At 44.5% G+C, this 19,689-nt stretch overlaps 4 protein-coding genes across 5 annotated transcripts; 2 read left to right on the forward strand and 2 right to left on the reverse strand.

Moving 5' to 3' along the window:
- The first annotated feature begins 175 nt into the window (after positions 1-175).
- slc27a1a (solute carrier family 27 member 1a) lies at positions 176-7,380 on the forward strand. The gene is made up of 13 exons (XM_062408539.1): positions 176-627; positions 2,072-2,239; positions 2,343-2,737; positions 3,344-3,511; positions 4,132-4,201; positions 4,280-4,371; positions 4,464-4,573; positions 4,661-4,870; positions 4,953-5,079; positions 5,373-5,510; positions 5,800-5,964; positions 6,103-6,249; positions 6,353-7,380. Exons 2-13 carry the CDS (start codon positions 2,073-2,075, stop codon positions 6,508-6,510), a joined length of 1,947 nt encoding a protein of 648 aa, XP_062264523.1. The 5' UTR covers positions 176-627; position 2,072; the 3' UTR covers positions 6,511-7,380.
- trim35-13 (tripartite motif containing 35-13) lies at positions 6,705-10,163 on the reverse strand. The gene is made up of 6 exons (XM_062408540.1): positions 9,686-10,163; positions 8,758-8,853; positions 8,430-8,660; positions 8,306-8,328; positions 8,095-8,213; positions 6,705-8,006 (listed from the first exon to the last, which is right to left on the reverse strand). The coding sequence occupies exons 1-6, from the start codon at positions 10,085-10,087 to the stop codon at positions 7,468-7,470; spliced, it is 1,410 nt and encodes a 469-aa protein (XP_062264524.1). The 5' UTR covers positions 10,088-10,163; the 3' UTR covers positions 6,705-7,467.
- Positions 10,164-13,255: 3,092 nt separating this feature from the next.
- On the reverse strand, positions 13,256-16,613 carry vac14 (vac14 homolog (S. cerevisiae)). The gene has a single exon (XM_062407637.1). It carries the CDS (start codon positions 16,493-16,495, stop codon positions 14,123-14,125), a length of 2,373 nt encoding a protein of 790 aa, XP_062263621.1. The 5' UTR covers positions 16,496-16,613; the 3' UTR covers positions 13,256-14,122.
- A 43-nt stretch (positions 16,614-16,656) lies between these two features.
- LOC133970666 (zinc finger and SCAN domain-containing protein 21-like) lies at positions 16,657-19,526 on the forward strand. Of its 2 annotated transcripts, none has more exons than XM_062407638.1 (4): positions 16,657-17,074; positions 17,450-17,562; positions 18,268-18,361; positions 18,446-19,526. In XM_062407638.1, the coding sequence occupies exons 1-4, from the start codon at positions 16,798-16,800 to the stop codon at positions 19,282-19,284; spliced, it is 1,323 nt and encodes a 440-aa protein (XP_062263622.1). In that variant the 5' UTR covers positions 16,657-16,797; the 3' UTR covers positions 19,285-19,526. The 2 variants fall into 2 exon arrangements, with proteins under 2 accessions (XP_062263622.1, XP_062263623.1); XM_062407639.1 differs by having other exon boundaries at positions 18,449-19,526.
- Positions 19,527-19,689: the final 163 nt, after the last annotated feature.

Consider the following 19,689-nt stretch of genomic DNA (forward strand, 5'->3'; position numbering starts at 1 on the left):
ACTTAGTAATCCGTGCCGGCACCACTATCACTTGCAGTCTCCAGCCAATCGCTGAGCTTGGCAACCAGGCGGTCGTTAGTATTGTCCAATCGAAAAACGAGACCGGCTTAAGAGGCGTCGAGGTGAACCAATGGCGAAGCTGCTGGAGGACTCTCACTGCCGGGATGGGCGGTCCTTCACTGACAGAGGCTCACTTCAACATGGAGTAGAGAGAACAGACCGATGCTCCCAGCAGCTCACTCCTCTCACTCCCAGCTCGGCCAGTCCCGCTACCCGATAACTAACTACACACTCCAGCCCACAGACAGCCGGCGGGAGTCCTCCAGCGTCGGTAGGTCACTCTTCTAAACGTAGCGTCCTTTTCTAAAACGGCTCAACAACAACAACACCCGCGCTGATTAGCATCGCACTGTGAAAAGTGCTCCTACGGTTATTTAAGTACCGGTCGGTGAGAAGTGGTCACGTCGGAGCTGTGTCCTCACGTGACCCCCCACCCCGGCAAGCGGAGGACGAGCCCGGTACTTGTCGGTGCCCACGGGGAGGGGAAACCAACTTGAAGAACAAGTTGTGAGGAGCGTCGAGGTCAGTGGGTGAAGGGTGACATCGCCTCGGGGCATCCACTTGGAGGTAAGTCGAGGTTGTGTTATCGATGCTAGGAACCTGCACTTAACTCGTGTGTATTCACTCTGGTGGTAACTAACATACGTAGGGTTTTACACAATACACTCACACACACACAGAAAGTTTAGCAAAAGATAAATTGTTTTTTAAACAACAGCATCGGTCCGAAATTCCAGATGAATCCGATGAACAAGTGCTTACAACTTCTTTATATTCTATAGACAATAATAGTAATATTTGGAAATACTTGCATGATATATTAGTGTTAGGAATCCCAGGGTAACTCACAAAAGGGTTCGACACAATAATAATATGATGATACAGTGATAATAAATAAATTGGAAGGAAATCATTTTACGATTCATCATGATAAGAGGAAATAAAAAATGGAGCTAAAGAGGTCAAATGCACGATTTGTGTATTGACTGCAATTTGATCTGAGTTTCACAGAGTTTTGACACAAACTGAGATAGAACAATGTGTAAAGAGGCGGATAAAGTTTGATCTTAGTGCCTCTTATGGTTTTAAGTAACTGTAATTTGTAAAATCCAATGTAAAATAGATCTGTTCAAGTAGGGGCTCTGATGTAGAATGAGCAATTTTGTCTCAATTGGACAATGTTACAACAACTTCATCTTCACACTGATCAGTAGGTGGCGCTAGGACCCTGAGGAAATATTGACACATAGAGTTGTTTAGGCTTGGACTCTGATCATGAGACCGTACTTTGGTGGTGATAGGACAATGCACAGTGGAGTTATGACAACATCGTCTCCTTCAGCGAAGGATGAACCTTCGGCGTACCTCAAGGTTTAAACGGTTTGAGGAAATGTCCCAATTCTGGAGAGAGAAAGAGAGAGAGAGATATGTCAACTTTGCAAGACACTGTCACTGCAGGAGTGGAGTTGTATGTTGATGACACCCATCTCCATAAGAAGTTGATCTGATGTAAGTACATCAAAGAAAAAATGTGGAAAATGGCCAATATGGCCACTAAAATCAAAATTGCAGCTTTCCTGTTGCTTTTTCCAGTTGCACATCCAACCTTTTTTTGTTTGTCTGGTCATGATACACCCTGAATAATCCTTACAATTTCAATAGGGCCTCCCACTGTCTCCTACTGCTCAGTGCTCGGGCCCCAAATATTCATAAACTGCCAGAAAAAGTCTGATCTTTTATTTAGATATATCTAAATAAAATATTGATCGTCCAGGTTCAAGAGAAGTAAAACTTTTCTTTTGCAATGTATATACATACATACATACATATTTAACTATAATACAATAGTTAACTATTATGGAACTATTATATAATGCGATATAATAATTATATGTAAGAAAGAAATATATTTTATGCACAGTCTGCTCTACGGTAATTCAATTTCCTGAGTGAAACCCATCACTTTTCCTCAAAGCTCATCTTTTCCTATTTCCTCTTCCTTCCTGACAAGAATGCACAATGCAGCAAGTGTCTCAGCTTCTCTGGGGTCGATGGGACTGTTGCGTCTCTTTGGGGTGTCCTGGCCCTGGAGTCTCGTGGCAGGACTCGGGGTGTACCTGGGCACCAGAAGCTGGAAATACTTCTATGTTGCAGCTCGCACCGCCAAGCGCGACCTCATGTAAGTTGGATGTGAGCGGTGACATTTCTGATGCTTGTGTTCTGGTGCACATCCTCACTCATCCTCATTTCCCCTGATCTCTCTCCACTCTGGCCCTCAACAGCGGCCTGTATGTGCTGTTCAGGGTGAAGCTGTCTCTGTGGCGCTACATGCGAAATGGGGCCAACATTCCTTCCATCTTCGCTCAGACAGTGAAACGTTACCCAAACAAACCAGCACTGATATACGAGGCGACAGGCGAAACGTGGACCTTCACCCAGCTTGACGAGCAGTGCAACGCGGTGGCCCACTGGGCCCGAGGTCAGGGGTGGGTCTCCGGGGATGTGGTGGCCCTCTTCATGGAAAGCAGGCCGCTGCAGGTGGCACTTTGGCTGGGCTTGGCCAAGGTCGGGGTGGAAGCTGCACTCATCAACTTCAACCTGCGCAATGACTCCCTCTTGCACTGTATCGGGGTGTCGGGGTCACGGGCTATTGTGTTCGGAGCTGAACTTGCAGATGGTAAGAATGTGGTTGGGCAGGAAAAGCCGATCATGGCGTTTTGTATTTAGTTTTTAATTTTTCATAAGTGGCAGCATTTATTCTAAGCTGTTGTATTACACTATCATAACATAATATCACTTTACCACTTGTGACTATATTGCTGCTAGAGGCCAAAGTAAAACATTGATCAACCTCAGGGGAAATATCATGTTTTGTCTGACATCATGTGAGGTGCTCAACATTTCTCTCTGTGGTGTCACACTGTTAATATTCTGTCTCTGTGTGGACCACACACTGTGATGGTTAGCGACTCAGACTCATCATTCAGTCAGAACATGCTCATCAGTGATCACAGTGCTCTTGAAGCTCTTTCTGCATCATCATTTTGTGAAGTCGGTTAACCTTTGCTTCACCTTTTTTGGTGACAACACAAACACTTCCCTTTTTGTCTTTATAGACTCTGGTCACTAAGATGTAGCCGTCTTATTCATCAGTTTCCAGGATTGGACATGGCTTCAGAATGTATTTTGATTATTGTACCAAAATTATTATATATGTGTTTACAGTTTGAATTTATGAAAACTACCTAACCCTGACTGACGCTCTCTCCTCTCCCTCTTTTAGCCATGTTGGAAGTCAGTTCCTCCATCTCCCAGTCTATGGTACGGTTTTCTACCGGAGACCTCAGTGCAGAACATGCAGCCTCTCTGGAAGCTCATCCTCTGGACCCAAATTTAGCCTCTGCATCCCGACATGCTCCAACACCTTGTGTTCCCCCTAAAGGCATGAGCGGTGAGTACCTTATCTCCTTACTGAATTTGAAACGTAATAACTATGCTAATGAGTAGTTTCATTTTAAATAACCCTCTTCAAACAAAGTCCAAATCCTGTTTGGTTGATAACCTTTTTTCTTTTTTGCACTATTTTGAATTCCCAGGGATATGCAGTGCAGTAATTAATTTTCCTTTGTTGTCAAGTTTCTGATGTGAAATTGCTTCCCAGTAATTATTTAACTCAAACCTGGGGATGTGAATGCTTGGCTGTGCAGAACTTTGAGAGATATGAGTTATCTTTAATTCAGGACAGATAATGACGGTTTTCACTGGACAGCAAAATCTGTCTGGAGGAGGGTATCAAGTATGATTCGTTAAGATGTGGGCCGTCTGAATAACAATGATACATCTGTCTCAGATTAACCAACATATGGTATAAGTCAGCATTTTAGGGTGTGAGTCTAAGATATCCTCTACTTAACTGTTCAAATGTCTGTATTGCCATGAAATTCTTTTGTTTTCGACTTTATTTTCTGTTCTGTCTTTCTTCGGGTTCACCAGTAAAATTCCCTCAGTGAATGAAAAGCTGTGAAGATTACAGTTTTTAAATGTAATCCTCTGTTGCGTTCTCTTCTGCAGACCGTCTGTTTTATATCTACACCTCTGGCACCACGGGACTCCCCAAGGCCGCCATTGTGGTACACAGTCGGTACGTTTTCTTGAACTACTAAAAGAAACACAACCCTCCACAGTTTTCACAGTATGTGTTTGTTTGTTCCCATGACAGTTACTACAGAATCGCTGCTTTTGGGTATTTTGCCTTCCGCATGCGCCATGATGACATAATCTATGACTGCCTGCCTCTCTATCACTCAGCAGGTAAGTCATGACAGCCTCCAGCTCTTAATGAAAACGGTTTCCCCCCCCTTAGTGTTTCCATCACTGACGTGTGAGCTTTCTCTTTTTGCCAGGTAACATCATGGGAGTCGGGCAGTGTCTGATCCATGGCCTCACTGTGGTGGTGAAAAAGAAATTCTCTGCTAGTCGTTTCTGGGAAGATTGCATCAAATACAACTGCACTGTGAGAGTGATATTTTATGAGGTCAACAATTATAAAACAACATTTTTTACCTCTGCCACAATAACACGTCTACTTCCCCTTTTGTAGGTGGTGCAGTATATCGGGGAAATCTGCCGCTACCTCCTGTCTCAGCCGGAGCGGCCGTCGGAAAAGGGCCACAAAGTGCGGCTGGCGGTTGGGAATGGGTTGCGCCCGAGTGTGTGGGAGGCCTTCACGGAGCGTTTCAGGGTGGCGCAGATTGGCGAGTTCTACGGAGCGACGGAGTGCAACTGCAGCATTGCCAACATGGACGGCAAGGTCAGCCATCTCCGTGTTAACTTATGTGCTCGCTGATCAAATGTGCAGTGGATCAGTGTTAAATTAATTTCTGTCCTGCCAGGTGGGAGCCTGTGGATTCAACAGTCGCATTCTCCCCAATGTGTACCCAATCCGTCTGGTAAGGGTGGACGAGGACAGCATGGAGCTAATTCGAGACAGCCGGGGCCTCTGTGTGTCTTGCCGCCCTGGTAACTAATACAATGATGGCTTTGCTGGATGTAGTATGTTATTGTTAAAGGAGACATTATATGCTTTGGTAGTTTTTTTTTCTGTTTTAGTGTTTATGTGTATGGGTCTGCCAATTTACAAAAACAAGTGTTTGAGACAGAGGCTGAAAAGAGGAGCTGCAGCAATGGACAGTATGAGTGATGTGTTTTCTGAACATTAGAACATGTAAAAAATGATTAACAACCCAAATTAAAATTATAAGCCTAATTATTTATATTATAATATGACTGTTAAACTCCTCCTTGTCTTGCAGGGGAGCCGGGGCTTCTGGTGGGTCGCATCAACCAGCAGGACCCATTACGAAGATTTGATGGTTACGCCAATCAGGATGCTACCAAGAAGAAGATAGCTCACAATGTGTTCAAGAAAAATGACTCTGCATATTTATCAGGTTGCCAATTCTTCATAATATTCTTCAAAATGTGTATTTTATATTGGAGCAATATATATGTAATATTGCATTATAACACTGAACATACAGTTACTTGCTGTTTGCATTTTCTTTTTAAATGCAAGGAGTCTTAAAATGTTGGAGATAAAGATATTTATAGCTCCTAAATGTTGAAACTTGAAAACTTGATGCAACGTTAGATGGCTTCCTTTGTCAGTGTGAGTAATATTAGGAGTACTAGTTTATCATTGTGGACTAGACATAGTCTTTACTCGTATGTCTTTCCTAGGTGACGTGCTGGTGATGGATGACATGGGATACATGTACTTCCGAGACCGCGGTGGAGACACATTCCGCTGGCGGGGAGAAAATGTCTCCACCACTGAGGTGGAGGGCATACTCAGCAGCCTTCTGGGTCAGACTGATGTGGCAGTGTATGGCGCAGCCGTGCCAGGTGATTAACTTTTGTTTTTCTTTGTGTTTTAGCTTTATATTTAGAACATAAGTGTCTTTACCCTTTTGCCACATTGATTTTGACTCTACGCACTACTTGGTAATCATTTATCTCCATGTCTCTTATTCATTATTATAGGTGTGGAGGGTAAAGCAGGCATGGCTGCCATTGCAGATGCTACAGGGAGTTTCGACTGCAACGATTTCTTGCAGCAAGTCCAGCGTGCTCTTCCTCCGTATGCTCGACCCGTGTTCCTCCGAATCTCCCCAAATGTAGACACCACAGGTAAACCGTCCCATATTCCTCCTGAGTCCATAAAACTATCAACCATCACTGATCTTTTCATATCAATTAATCACAATCCATCCATCTCCACATTCCTGCATAGGTACATTCAAAATTCAGAAGACCAGGCTGCAGAGGGAGGGATACGACCCACGTCTCACAACTGACCAGATCTACTTTTTGAACGCCAGAGCTGCGCGTTATGAGGCTGTTGATGAGGAGCTATACAATGCGATAGCGGAGGGAAGAATGTCTCTATGACGTGTCGGCCACAGCAGGGCAGTGAAGGTGCCTTGGGGAGACAGACGGTGGAGAGATGGAGAATAACAGGCATCGGCTGGTGCTGGGATCAGTCAGACCTGCCTGGATTTTAACTGCTCATGGAAGTTGAGAGAACTACTTACATAGAGAGAGAACTGTTACAGATGAAGTTTTAACACTGTATGAGGACAGGGCACAATGTGAGGGCATTTATTTCCTTTAATAACTTTTTTAAAAATGTTAAAAGAACACCTCAAAAAGCCTTTGAGCCTCGCCAGTCATAGAATGGGTGTCTCCCATAACCCGTTTGACATAGGAGCATGTTACAATAACGTGATTAGGACTGCACGGTTAGCGTCAAGTCAAACTCTGTTACAGGGTATTTTACCAATGTTTGGAATATGCTGCAAGTTTATTTCTGTGTAGGTTTAGCCAACACTTGAGAGTGAAGATACTTACGGCCATGTGTTTGGATGAAACTCAAAAGACCAGACTTCAACATGCTGTACACTAGGCAACTAAATCCAACACTAACCATAGAGTCTTTTTAATGCAATGGAAAACTAATCTCAATGTCATATTTGAGCCTCTGAAAAACACTGGCTTGGGTTAGCAAATACACGTACTGTATGTGCCTTATATGAAACTCCACACCTGTTTCATGTTTTTCTTGGAAAAGGGTTCAAAAGAAATTGGAAAAAAAATCACAGTAGTTAGTGTGCCATGCAAACCCGAGTCACACATTGTTACTCTTATATTATGTAATAAATCTTATCAATGTAGTAATATGAGTGGTAGAGATTGTGACACTGTTTACAAGTTCAAATCATTCAGACTACATTTGTTTTAACGCAAATTAAAAAATTTAAACATTTCTTTGTTTCAGTCGTTCATTTGAGGTGCAGTTACAGATTTCATGTGCTGTAAACTGTGATCATCTCCTTCAATAATGCTGAATTAATAGTCTGTTGACACGGATATCCTGGTGTGTAGGACTCTCAGTGGATGCTCTTTGCAGGCACTGCAAAAGTAGGGAAAGGCCCTGGGTGTGATGACATCCATGAATGTGTAGAGAGGCGTCCTCTCTCCAGGGTCGTAAAAGGACACCTTGCCTCGGTCCATGTCTAAAACCACTTTTATTACTCCCGGCTTCTTCGTCATGGTCAGCGGCTCCCATGGCGCCGTGCAGGCCTTGTGCTCTCCGTTGCGAAAGCGAATAGTCCAGAACCCCTCCGCTGGTGTCAGCACGTGCTTCCCCTTCCTGTTGATGGAGTCGCTGGCGATTCCCACCACCCAGTAGGTGTTGTCCTTCACCTCCACCTCCCAGGTGTGGCGTCCAGAGAAGTAGCCCTCAGCGGCCAGCATCTCGGCACTGATGTCAAAGCGTTCAGGGTTGTCTGGCAGCTTGAAGATCTGGGTAGAGTTCTGTACCACTGTGAGATTCTCCGAGAGGATGAAGCAGCTTGCTGCTGTGTTGGGATCCAGAATCACAGGGTCTGCAGAAAGGAAAAGAAGTAGAAGATATTAATATGGCAAGGAAAGAGCTGACTAAGAACACATGACCTTCTTGTTTGAGGAACTCACTGTATCTAACTATACTCTTCATCTTCTCCCACACTTTGTACTTCAGTGAGCCCAAGTGGTTGGCCACATCGATCAGAGCACCAGAAATCCGTTGTGGGTCAAGGGAATTCCGCCAGGTTCTGAAAAAAATACGTTAGAAGTCAGTTGTTGAATAATTTTATTCAGAAAGAAAAGGTTTAAACCAGATATTGGATGTGGTGATAACACTTACCTCCTTACGGTCTCCTTGTAATTCTAAAAACAAAGTGGACAAACTTCATGAGTTCTTGTGAATGTCAGGCAGTAGCTTGTTAAGATTTGTCACACCAAAGATCTGAAGCATCTGTTTCATCTACCTTAAGAAATGCGATGTCGTGACATTTCATCTCCTGCTCCACTAATCTGATGGTGTTGGAGAGAGACGTCATTTCATTGTTCATCTCCTCGATCCTCTGGTTAAGGATCAGCTTCTTCTGAGCCTCCTCAGCCTTTAGAGAGGAAAGTCTTGCAGCCTCCTGGTCCCTCAGGAAACACTGGAGGGCTTCGAATTCTTCTCGGATCTGTGTTTCAGTGTGTTCGGCCTGGTTCTGCAAAGAGACATGATCGATGGGAAATCACCACCTCCACACCGACGCTCTCTGAGTGGCCCTTAGTAACATTTGGTGCTGATGGGACTCAAAGTACCTTCACGTGTTCGGCCATCTCCTCGCAGACCACTTTCGCCTTCTTGTACAGCTGCAACTTGTCTTTCAGAGGCACCAGGGCACTCTTCAGTTCCTCCTGCAAAGTCAGTTACATGGCATTGACACTTAAAAACAAGGTCAGCATGGCAGGTGGCCAGGCTGTAGGAACAATGCGGGGCTTTCAGCTGCCACATACTCTTCCACGACAGCATTCCATGTAACAGCTGCATCAAAGCAAATGACAAATCATCGCTGAATGATCTAATGCCCTTCTCACATAAACAAAATCGAGGCCCGTGCAGCTTAGAGTCCAGGTATGGACACAAAAGGACAATGTTTACTCAAGGTGTCCCCGTTTGTCAGGACCGCAGGACTAGAAGGAATGTCGCATCAAAGAAACCTTGTGGGAGTCGAGTTTCAGTCCTCTCTGGACCCCGGCAGTAATGACAAACCAAAAATATAAACCTAAAATTAGAAAGTTAATGAACCCGGCCAAACACCTTGGCCCATGTCAGCATTTCAGGCTTAGAGAAGCATAAAGGTAGTAATTAATCAAGTTAAATACACAGAAAGCAACACATTTCCTCAATTTTGGAAAGGTGTACTTTATAAAAGGGTCACCTCTATTCATGTGTTCATGGATAGATACCAGGAATTCATTTGTGAATTTGCAGAAAAAGTAAAAAGCAAAGGTTCTCATTTCTATTTTAAGGCTCACTCACACTATTGTTGACCTTAGATACAAGTCCTTCACATTGAGCAAAGTGACATATCTCAATGATAATATCATTAACACTAATTCCAGCAGCAATCTGCAAGAACAATTGAGTTGGTAACGCCAGGTTTCCAAAGTAGCTGATTTTGTTTAACAATGTACTGCCAAGGTGAAATATTGTGGAGACCACCCATGAGACTTTCACATTGCCTACCTTACAGTCATGAGCACCTTCCCCGATGGGGTAAAGCCTGTGTCCGGCGTGTGCAGCTGCCTTCACGCACACCCCACAGATCGGCTCCAAATCCTCCAAACAGAACATGGAGAGCTTCTCCCCATGTTCTTTACAAGCCTCTGGGTCGTTCTTCCTGCTGTCCTCCTTGAACGACTCACAGGCCTTCTCCAGCACCGAGCTCACAACTATTTGTTCCATGGAGGAACGGCGCCAGCACAGAGGACAGTAGTGTGAATCCCCAGCGCCTTGTGTGTCCCAGCTGTCTTTCAGACAGGCTTTACAGAATCGGTGCCTGCAATTGAGCACCACTGGCTTGCTGAGAATATGACCACAGATCGGACAGGAAAGGTCATCCTGCAGATGAGCACTTCTGCTGGCCATACTCACTCACAGTGTTTGGATGGCAAGGCGTGGATCCCAGGCCCCTCCCATGGCTCTGCACAGCTTCCTCATTTTACCCCTCAGAAATAAGTGTTAATGCTTTAGCTCCTCGAGTCATATCCCCTGTTGTGATGCTTTGCTGAGCATGCACATTGCTCATTCTCAAATTAACACTACAGCTCAGAATAAAACAAACTGGCGTCACATGCATGGGACTCTTTATCTGTGAGATATTAGCTTGGATAACCTGAGCTTGACAGAGGAGAGCCAGGTGACAGCAGAAGATTTGCACTCAGGAGGGACTTTAGATTTGAATTCTGCCACAAACACCTCTGAGTTATTTGAGAAGACTGTTGAAACAGCCTGTCACAGTGTTATAAAAACTCTGCAGAGAAACAGCCTCTAAAATAGGAGTCGGGGTGGACATATAAATAGAAAGATCTGGACTGAAGTTATGCTAGTAGAGAAATATCCTCCTGCTGACGAGTGGGACATTTCATTTCACAGATACGTTTAGCTACGAGCAACAGCTTTTTAAGAACTGACGCATGGTTATTTTTAAAACATGACGCCCAAACTCCCCCAAAAACTCTGAACGCAGCTCACCTTACTCAAGCAGAAGTTCACCTCTGTCTTTTTTTCTCTAAAAAGCAGGATATTCTAACAGTAGCATTGTGAGGATTCCTTTGTCAATTTCCGAAGTATTTAACAGTTCGCTGACCTTGTTTGTCGTGTAATCCAGGACGTTGTTGTGGGACTCCGATTACCAGAATAAATCAAAAATAGACCAAGAGCGTAGAGAGAGATAAGAGCCAAGCAGAATATGATCCTGCCACAGGGAAACACAGTGCAGACCCGTGCTGCTTGAACTCTGGGGTTTAACACACTGTATTAAATCACATGGACAGGAATGTTACTGCTGTGTGTTGTATCGGTCAAACACACATTAGGTTATTGAGGATTTGTCCTATACACTTATTACAGCCAGCTTATTTAGAAATCCTTATTCTGAAAGGATGTCTAGATAGACCTTCTTAAACATAATATCATATAATATGGCAATTTAAAAAAAATGTCTATTTTTACAAAATAGACAACGCAGAAAAGAGATGAACCTTTTTGTTGATATTTTATGCAAGAATGATAATTTCTCACTTTAAGCTCTATAAATTTGGTTGCAGTTTGGTAATCTCTTATAATGCATGATTAAATTGTCAAATATCTAGCCTCAAACTCATGTCTTAAAATCTTACTAGCCATTTTTATTTTTATTTAAATATGAATAAAATGGCATTATAAATTCAAGATAATAAATATTTATTTTAATGGTTATTTCTTATAATAATTTTTTTTTTAATAATATTAATTCCATTGATAAGCTTTAGGTTCTGGTGACAAAGTCATTGTGGTTTTAGTGGTTTTACTAAACATAGTTGAATGTAATTTTATTTTTGGTGAGCGCTTTTTAAACCTTTATACATAACAGACATTTATTGAACATGAAACAGTCGATTCCAACTTGTTGAGATGAAATTAATTGGGGAAAGACAGCTGGATGCTGTGTGTTAGCGTGTGAGTTTGTGTGTGAGTGTGTGTACGTGTATTAGTGTGTGTGTGTATGTGTATGAGTGTGCGTGTATGAGTGTGTGTGTATGTGCGTGTGCATGTGTAGACAGGCATCTCATTGAGGTACAGAAGCAAACAGGGATAATGAGCAACTGAGAGTCGAATCATCTACAGTGCATACATCACAGATCCCCAGGGGAGGAGCAGGGACTCCTCGGAAACAGATGTTTTCTACAGCTGTTTCTGCAAAAAACTAAAGTTTCTTGGGTAGAAGTTTTAATTTCCAACAAATTCTGGTAATGATAGCAGCTAAGAATATAACCATTATCCAGCAAATCATACAAACCTTAATCTGGTCTTCAATGTGTTCTGACTTTGTGGATTAATTTGTCTAGAATCTAGATCCACATATTATCATGAAATATGCTACACCCTTTAAAAATGAGAAATAAACATTAAACCTTAACGCCATTTTCATTCAACTTACCTTACGATCCTTGACTGTGTCCTTTATGGGAAACGTGCTGTGATTCATGTAGCAGTGATCCATGAAAGACTCCAGATCAGCCGCACAGAGGAGAAACTGGGGTTTTCCATGTGCTTCAGATCATTTCTGTGGAAATCCAAGACTCTCAGTACAATCTTCATCACCATGTTGTTTCCAGAACTGCTCCAAACAAGAGTTAAAAAATCCTTTGAGGTGCAAACGAGCTACTGATGCAGCACAGGACCTCTTGACTAATAGGATCTCGACCAGGGACTAAGACCTATATTAACCATGGACAGTATGTACCATGGGTGTTCAGCAACATATGGGCCGGCAACGATGAGTGATGACGAGAGAGACCCGGCTCCTCTGGTTTCACCACAGCTCAGCTCATTTCAGACCAAGGTTTTCAACTGGAGAGGAGATGACAAACTTTCACGAAAAAGTAAATCACATAGGCCAGATGTGGAAGAGGGATATTTAGTAGCTGTATCGTATAATGAGCTATTTAACTATGCAGCAGTGAGCTCTACAATATTAGCTCACATTGAGGCATTTAATCTGAGTTAAGTTCAGTTTTCAAAGCTTTGACTTCAACTTCTTTCATTTCCAATTATGTAAAAACAATGATTCGGAAACAATGTTGAATTTGATCTTTATATATTTTCTATAATCAGTATAGTTACAATTTTACATATACTGCAGTGATTTGTTTTTAAGGACTAGGAAACATTTTAACAGGTGAAAGATCTAATAATATTTCTTTACAATTAAATATGTACAAGCAAACTTTTTAAAGACTGCTGCTTGAATACAACCATTCATTCGCTTCAATAAAGTCTATTGTTTAACATTTAATCAAAGCAAAAACCTAAACAAAATGATCAAAATGCGTTTTCACATTTAAACGCAAAGTAAGACTGACTCAATTTCAAGCCTGGTGTACAATAAGCAACATTTCTATAATATAATCAAGTGAAAAATGTTGATTTAAAACATTTTCAAAAGGCTTCAGGTTCTAACCGAAGAAAAGGAAGTGGTTTCTTCTTTTCCTCCCTCAACCATCATTTATAAATACACAGGTTGTGTGTTATATATGGACATGGAAAAGGAAGTATGATTTCAAACATGTGGTCCACTTTAATTTTCCACACATAAATGACAGAAGTGCGATTTTTTCTTTTTAAGGAATGCAAGACAAACAGACACTGCACAAACAAGAGACAGATACAAATCCACTGAAGATTATGTAAGAACACGAAAGTGAAATAAAAGCTTCTGAAGTGTATCAATTCAAGTTTCTGATTAACTGCAATAACAAAGAAATGACAAGAGGTGGAACAGTCCGGGTCTATCCAGAGTTTATACCAGCGTATCAGTCACCCACAGCTTCCAGAGGTCACCTCGGTCGAGCTGGGTGCAGACTTCTTTCCTGGCTGTCATGAGATTAAGGCAACAAAGAGTTCACGTTCTATTTGTACTGCTCAGAAGGAAACACCGTGAAAAGACTGTGGTTCACGTGGCCAGCTGATGAAACAAGTGTAATATTTAACACTGGCATGCGCGACGGTTGAAATACTGTCAATATTTCATTTATGCTGGAAAAAAGAGCCTGGGCAGCTGACGGAGCAGGATGATAACTCGGGTTATGACCACATCCTCACCACCACTGATTGTGATGTAAGCGGTTTTATGCAAATTCTGACAAGTATTAAATCTGTTTCTTGTTTTAAATGTATCTTGCTTATGATACATAATCTTTCCCTCTTTACAAGCAGAAAAATGTTCAAACATAAGAGATTATGAGTGAAAATGGACTGTAGATCCAGTGCTTCTCTGATAAGACAGTTATTAAATCGTACTCATTTTATACTTTTTGGCTTCATTAGCATCTACCAGTACAACTTGATGTATGTCCTAACATAATTTCCTTCCCCCTGCTACTGTTCTCAATGACCTGAGGTTGCTATGGCACAAGAATATCACATCAGCTTCCTGTCCGGGTGGTCAGAGGCACGTCCAGAGCGCTGGTGTCGCACCTCCAGGTGTTTGCTCTGGACGCGGTCGAAATGCTGCAGCAGCTCGTTGTAATCCATCTGAGCGTGGGAGGCACGTTTGGAGGCCGTTTGCTGTTTAGTGTCCATGTACCTGGACTCGTCCACAGTCCTCATGAGCTCTGGGTTAGGGACGCAGCGCAGCCGGTGGGAGAGCAGCTGGAAGGCCTGGCTCTGCGGCAGCAGCATCAGCAGACCGTACAGCGCCTTGATCAGGTAAGGGTTGTTCTCCACATCCAGCAGCTGCAGCCGCAGGTAGGTGAAAATGGGGCTTTCTATGAGCTGCACAAGTTTGTCCACCTCCATCAGGAAGTCTACCGTCACTTCTAGATCTCCAAACTTCTGGATGAGGTCGTAGGCGTGTTTGTAGTTCTGTGTGAGGAAGCAGAGCGACACAGTGGCCACCGGGTTGTGGCACCAGGAACGATAGAGGCAGCAAAACAGAGCGCAGCTCTCCTGGGTGCGCAGGTCTTTCAGCTGGTTGCGTAACTGGAAGAGCTCGGCAGAGGTGAGCAGGATGGTGTTGAGCGTCTGGACCATAGTGGAGGCAAACTTGAGGTCCTCCTCCTTCAACAAGATGTCAGCCATGGAGTGAAAGATGTTCTCCGCATGAAGCAGCAAACACAGCTGCCTGATGATGAAAGCTCCTCGGTTCTCCAGAAGCTTCCTCTCTTGACTCAAGCGTTTCAGCAGGTTGATCATGAACTTGTAAAAATAGGAGTTCATACTGGGAGTGGAGGGGGAGGAGTCCACGGCTCTGGAGCCCGTGCTGTGCTGCTGTCCAGGTTTGGCGCCGTCCGGGACCTTGAGCACCAGTTTGCTGTCTGTGCCGTCGCAGGCGCCTGATTGGTCCGTTTGGCCGGCAGGAGATGATGCAATCTCAGCTAAAACCTCCAGATCTTTCAGGATCACCTCATCAGACTCATCAGACAGTGTTTTCAGCAGCATGGGAAACAAGCTGTCTGTGTGGCGGAACATTTTGCGCGGCGTCTTGATGTAGAGGTGGTAGAGCCACTTGAGCACGGCGATCCGGGTCATCATGCCAGTGGAGGAGTCGTGGAGGTGACGGTCCAACACCTGAACAATCCCATCCAGGTCCAGTGTCACCTGAGGCCGGTCAGCACTCGCTGGAGCAAAGAAGCTGATGTTACTGAAACCAACAGATTCTTGCGACGCATTCAGCATATCACTGCTGTCTGCCTCCATCTTGGGCTTTCCGTCTTCCCTGGCCGGCGACTCCGTGCTTCCACTTTTCTCCTCCTCCTCATCCTCGTCATCCTCGGCGGTCACCAGCTTCATCAGACTGTGGTTACAGGCGCTGGCCGCTTCTTTGGTGTTCTTCTTTCTGTCGTCGTAGGACAGGCACGGCAGCACTGCAGTTAGGATGCCAGAGGTGTAGGGAAGCACCACTCTGCCCGCGAGCTGGATGAACTCTCTCATCCAGGTCATAGCCGTGAGCTGGATCAGGTCGTTTGTGAGTTTGGTCTCATCGGCGACCTGGCAGTGGATGACCAAGATGTTGGCCATCTCGGCAAATTTCACGCTGGACGGCGTCTTTTTGATCTCCTTCAGAAACTCCCCCAGCACCACCTCGCATGTCCTGCGGATCTCCTTGCTGTTGTCTCCCAGGATCTGGAAGAGCCCGTCCAGGATTTCGGGGAGGTAGTCCAGCAGGTTGATATCTGGCACCGTCTCTAGGACGTGGATCCAGGAGATGATGAACTGCCTGGCGTACTGGTTGTTGGAGTAGATCCTCTCCCTCAGCAGCGGGACGAACGCCACCAGGTCAAACTTGTTGCTCTCCGTCACTATGTCCTTCAGCAGTCGGTCCAGAAGCTCTGATCCGCTCTTCACATTGGGATCCGGATCTGCTGCGAGCTTGCTGAGGCCATCGAAGAGCAGGTTGAAGTGGGGCAGCACGGCCCCCCGGGCCACTTTGACTATGTTATAGAGGGCCTCGCATGCATAGTAGCGCAGGCGGCTGTCTGAGTCATTGAAGCACGTGAGCACCGGCTCGATGAGCTCCTTCAGATACAGACCCGAGTCCTTACCGAGCGCGATGGAGCAGGCGGCCAGTCCGATCAGACCCCCCTTGCGGCTGTGGGGGTGCTGCGAGAGGGCGAACTCCGACGCCAGGATCTGGATGACATGTCGGATCTGTGTGGAGTTGTTCTGAGCCACGAACTCCCGGACCAGCTTCTCGATCTCCAAGGCGGCGACTTTCCTCTTCTCGTACAGTTTGTCGTTCAGAGCCCGCACGATGTTGGGCGTCAGCGGAGCGAAGTCCTTCTCCGGGTTCATGATGGCGGCGGCGGCGGTCCCACTGTTAACCTGCTATGAAGCGACACGGAGCTGTTTACATTTACCGAACATCTAACGGAGAGGCGACATCTGTTTCAATAGCCAAACCAGGAAGTTTTGTAATACGACGCAGCTGATCGGTGGCATCCGCCGGACGTACGTCACGGTTGCTACATGTATCTGGGTCCCTCTTCGCGGGGGAACCGTTAGCCCAAGCCAGCTTACGTGGCAACGGCTATTGTGCTTTTTTATTTTTATGCCAACCAGCTATTTATCATAATACAATTTAATCCGTCGCAGCTATGGCGAGACGCCTCCGCCTTCACTCTCAGCTCTGCTCCGTCATGGAGACGATGGCCAGGTCTGCCCTGGGTCAGATCAGCAACCTGGTGGACGAGGACTCGGCCGAGCTGCAGCTCGAGGTGTCCCGGCTCCTGTTCGCCAATTCCGCGCTGGCGGAGAAAGTCAATCGGCTGGAGAGCGAGCTGTGCACCGTGAGAAGCGACACCCCCAACTCGTGCAAAAGTTCCCGCACCGTGGGCGTTCAGACTGTCCGCCACAGTGAGGGAGAGCCTCAGGGTAACTGTTATCTTCCACTAACTCAGGTTGGGTCCTTGTACCTTTGCCACAAAGTGATCCTCCGCCAGCAAGTGGGAGATATTTAGTGGAAAAGTAACTTATAAGTGTTTTGCTGCACTTTAAGTTCATTTATTTAAAATAATGCATAATCATGGGGATACTTGCTTTATAATGAATCAATGTACATAACCAATCTGGAAATCATGCTGAAAATGAGAGTCAAATAAAAGGTTAGAGGAAGATGATAAAAAACACAGAAAAAAACAAATAAACAGGACAATAACGCTTTGAGATCAGCTGCTGATGGACACACACTATTTGGCCGTTGTTTTGCTTCGATGTGAACTGGTGTGTCTTCTCTGTCTGTCTTCTCAGAGTCTGGGTGCCCCACCATAGAAGGTATCTTTGGGAAAGACTGGTGCATGAGCCTGTGGAAAGACCCGTATCACCTGGACACAGTCACAGACCCACCACAGACTTGTGATAAGGTACGAGTAATAAACAACTCTGTTCAACAGATGCAGGCTTTAAAAGTCCATGTATAGATATAACACTTTACCAATGCCAGCATGGTTGATGCTTATTTTATATTATACTAGTAATACACATTTGCCAGCTAAAGGCAGCACACTTAGTAATGAAAATGGAGGATTTGTTATGCAAATCTAAACACAACACAAACGTCACACTGAGTGCTGCAGCTTTAGCTACATCCTCAAACTTTGTTTATCCTCTCAAAGGTTCAGTGTGTATGATTTAGGTGAAAGGGATCTATTGGTAGAAATTGAATATAAAATAATCCTAGTGGTGTTTCATCTAAATTCTACAAATTGTTGTTTTCTTTACCCTAGAATGGGCCCTCCATATTTAGGTACTATATATATACATTGGTAGCAGATAATCCAAGGAGCCCGTCATGCTCTCTACAGTAGCCCAAACTGGACAAACTAAACACCTTTTGAGTTTTTATGACAACCGAAGGCTACCACTGGTTCTCTTTCATGTTTGGAAGAGGAGGGTGAGGTGAGGGTTGTTCAGCTGCAACTTGACACTTCACCACTAGATGTCACTTGATTCTACACAATGAACCTTTCATTATTGACTTGACCTGATTAATCATTTCAACTCTCATCACAGAAATTGTTGCCGTATTAAACTACAGTTCAACGCCTGGACTTTTTCTATATTGACAGTCTGTGGGAACGATATCTGGCCAAATTACAAAAAGTGAGGATTCTGTGGAGGGTGCTGTCAGCAGCTGCCAGCAGGAAACGCTGAGTACAGAGGGTAAGACTGTACAGGGTTGGCACTAAGGAGCATACACACGAGGAGATGATTTGTCAGCGTTTGTCTTTGTGTATTTCTATGCAGCAGAACATGAAGAAAGTACAGCTGTGGAGCCGGAGCCGCTGTCTTTGGGTTACGCGGCTGATGGCGGCACTTGCACGCTGTCAATTGATCGGGAAGGAGAACCGGTCGAGTCTGCAGCTGTTATCGAAAAACCATCCATTTCCAACAACGACACAAGGGCAGCCTTCAGCACTTATGTCATTCCAATCGAAGACGACGACGACGACGTAGAGTTTGTTCAAGAAAGTCAGCAGGAGCCTCTGCCTATGAACGCTGCTGCAAGTGGGCCCGGCAACAACAAGCTGCAGATTATACCAACGGACAACACTGAAAACAGCAAGGTTGTGGAAAAAGATTCACAAGAAAACCTAACTGTGCTTAATGTGGCAACTGTCGGAGCTCCAAACAAACAAAAATTCACATGCAGAATATGCAGCGGGACATTCTACCACAAGGGCACGCTAACGACCCACATGAAATCACACAAGTCCAACTTCTGTAGCATTTGTAAGCAGCATTTCCATCACAAGACCAAGTTCAAGTCGCACACCTGCGTGCCTCCACTTTCTTCTAAGACGGTCGGCAACTCTTGCCACTTGTGTGGGAAGAGCTTTAGAAATCCATCGGCTCTGAGGATTCACTATGTGGTCCACACAGGAGAGAAACCCCACACGTGCAGCTTTTGTGGAAAGGGTTTCAGCCAGAAAGGCAATCTAAAATCTCACCTACGCCTCCACTCTGGAGAGACACAGTTCCGCTGCGGTAAATGTGGAAAGACATTCACGCAAAAGGCAAGCCTCAACGATCATATTATGGAACACGAAAATCCCAAGGTCGTGGGAGACACGTCTGTAGCTTGAAGACATCTGTAGAACTTGACTGAAACCTGTCAGTGACTGATTGCACTTTTACTTTTACTTATGTAAATGCAGAATAGTTCTGCTCACATTGACATTAGGTTGGTTAATGTCATGGTTAGTAGCAGGAGTGTGGAGCTAATCGTCTATATCATACTTGTTTGTTTTTATTTACCCTTTTTTCGCAGCTCAGTGTCTTAGTAGTTCTTTTTATCTTTACAATAAAGAACAGTCACAGTTGTTCACTTTGAGATTCAAATGTTTATTGATAGAACCCTTCTTTTATAGTATTTTTGCCTTGAATATAATCTTCAACTTTGGCAGTTTGGAGGGCTTTGAAGGGGGCATGCAGGTGTGAGTGAAATAAAAAAAAAGACATCCCTCTTGGGTTCAGAGAAATAATTTAGT

Source organism: Platichthys flesus, chromosome 16 (genome assembly GCF_949316205.1).
Source record: "Platichthys flesus chromosome 16, fPlaFle2.1, whole genome shotgun sequence".
NCBI lineage: Eukaryota > Metazoa > Chordata > Actinopteri > Pleuronectiformes > Pleuronectidae > Platichthys > Platichthys flesus.

Bases quoted from the DNA above. Each gene is read 5' to 3' on its own strand.
- vac14 (XM_062407637.1), bottom strand. From the start codon at position 16,495: ATGAACCCGGAGAAGGACTTCGCTCCGCTGACGCCCAACATCGTGCGG.
- LOC133970666 (XM_062407638.1), top strand. From the start codon at position 16,798: ATGGCGAGACGCCTCCGCCTTCACTCTCAGCTCTGCTCCGTCATGGAG. The intron at 17,075-17,449 runs GTAACTGTTATC...CTGTCTTCTCAG, and splicing joins CAGTGAGGGAGAGCCTCAGG to AGTCTGGGTGCCCCACCATA. The intron at 17,563-18,267 runs GTACGAGTAATA...CTATATTGACAG, and splicing joins CACCACAGACTTGTGATAAG to TCTGTGGGAACGATATCTGG.
- slc27a1a (XM_062408539.1), top strand. From the start codon at position 2,073: ATGCACAATGCAGCAAGTGTCTCAGCTTCTCTGGGGTCGATGGGACTG. The intron at 4,574-4,660 runs GTGAGAGTGATA...CCCCTTTTGTAG, and splicing joins GCATCAAATACAACTGCACT to GTGGTGCAGTATATCGGGGA. The intron at 5,965-6,102 runs GTGATTAACTTT...TCATTATTATAG, and splicing joins GTATGGCGCAGCCGTGCCAG to GTGTGGAGGGTAAAGCAGGC.
- trim35-13 (XM_062408540.1), bottom strand. From the start codon at position 10,087: ATGGCCAGCAGAAGTGCTCATCTGCAGGATGACCTTTCCTGTCCGATC. The intron at 8,854-9,685 runs GTAGGCAATGTG...CTGACTTTGCAG, and splicing joins AAGGTGCTCATGACTGTAAG to GAGGAACTGAAGAGTGCCCT. The intron at 8,661-8,757 runs GTACTTTGAGTC...GTCTCTTTGCAG, and splicing joins AGATGGCCGAACACGTGAAG to AACCAGGCCGAACACACTGA.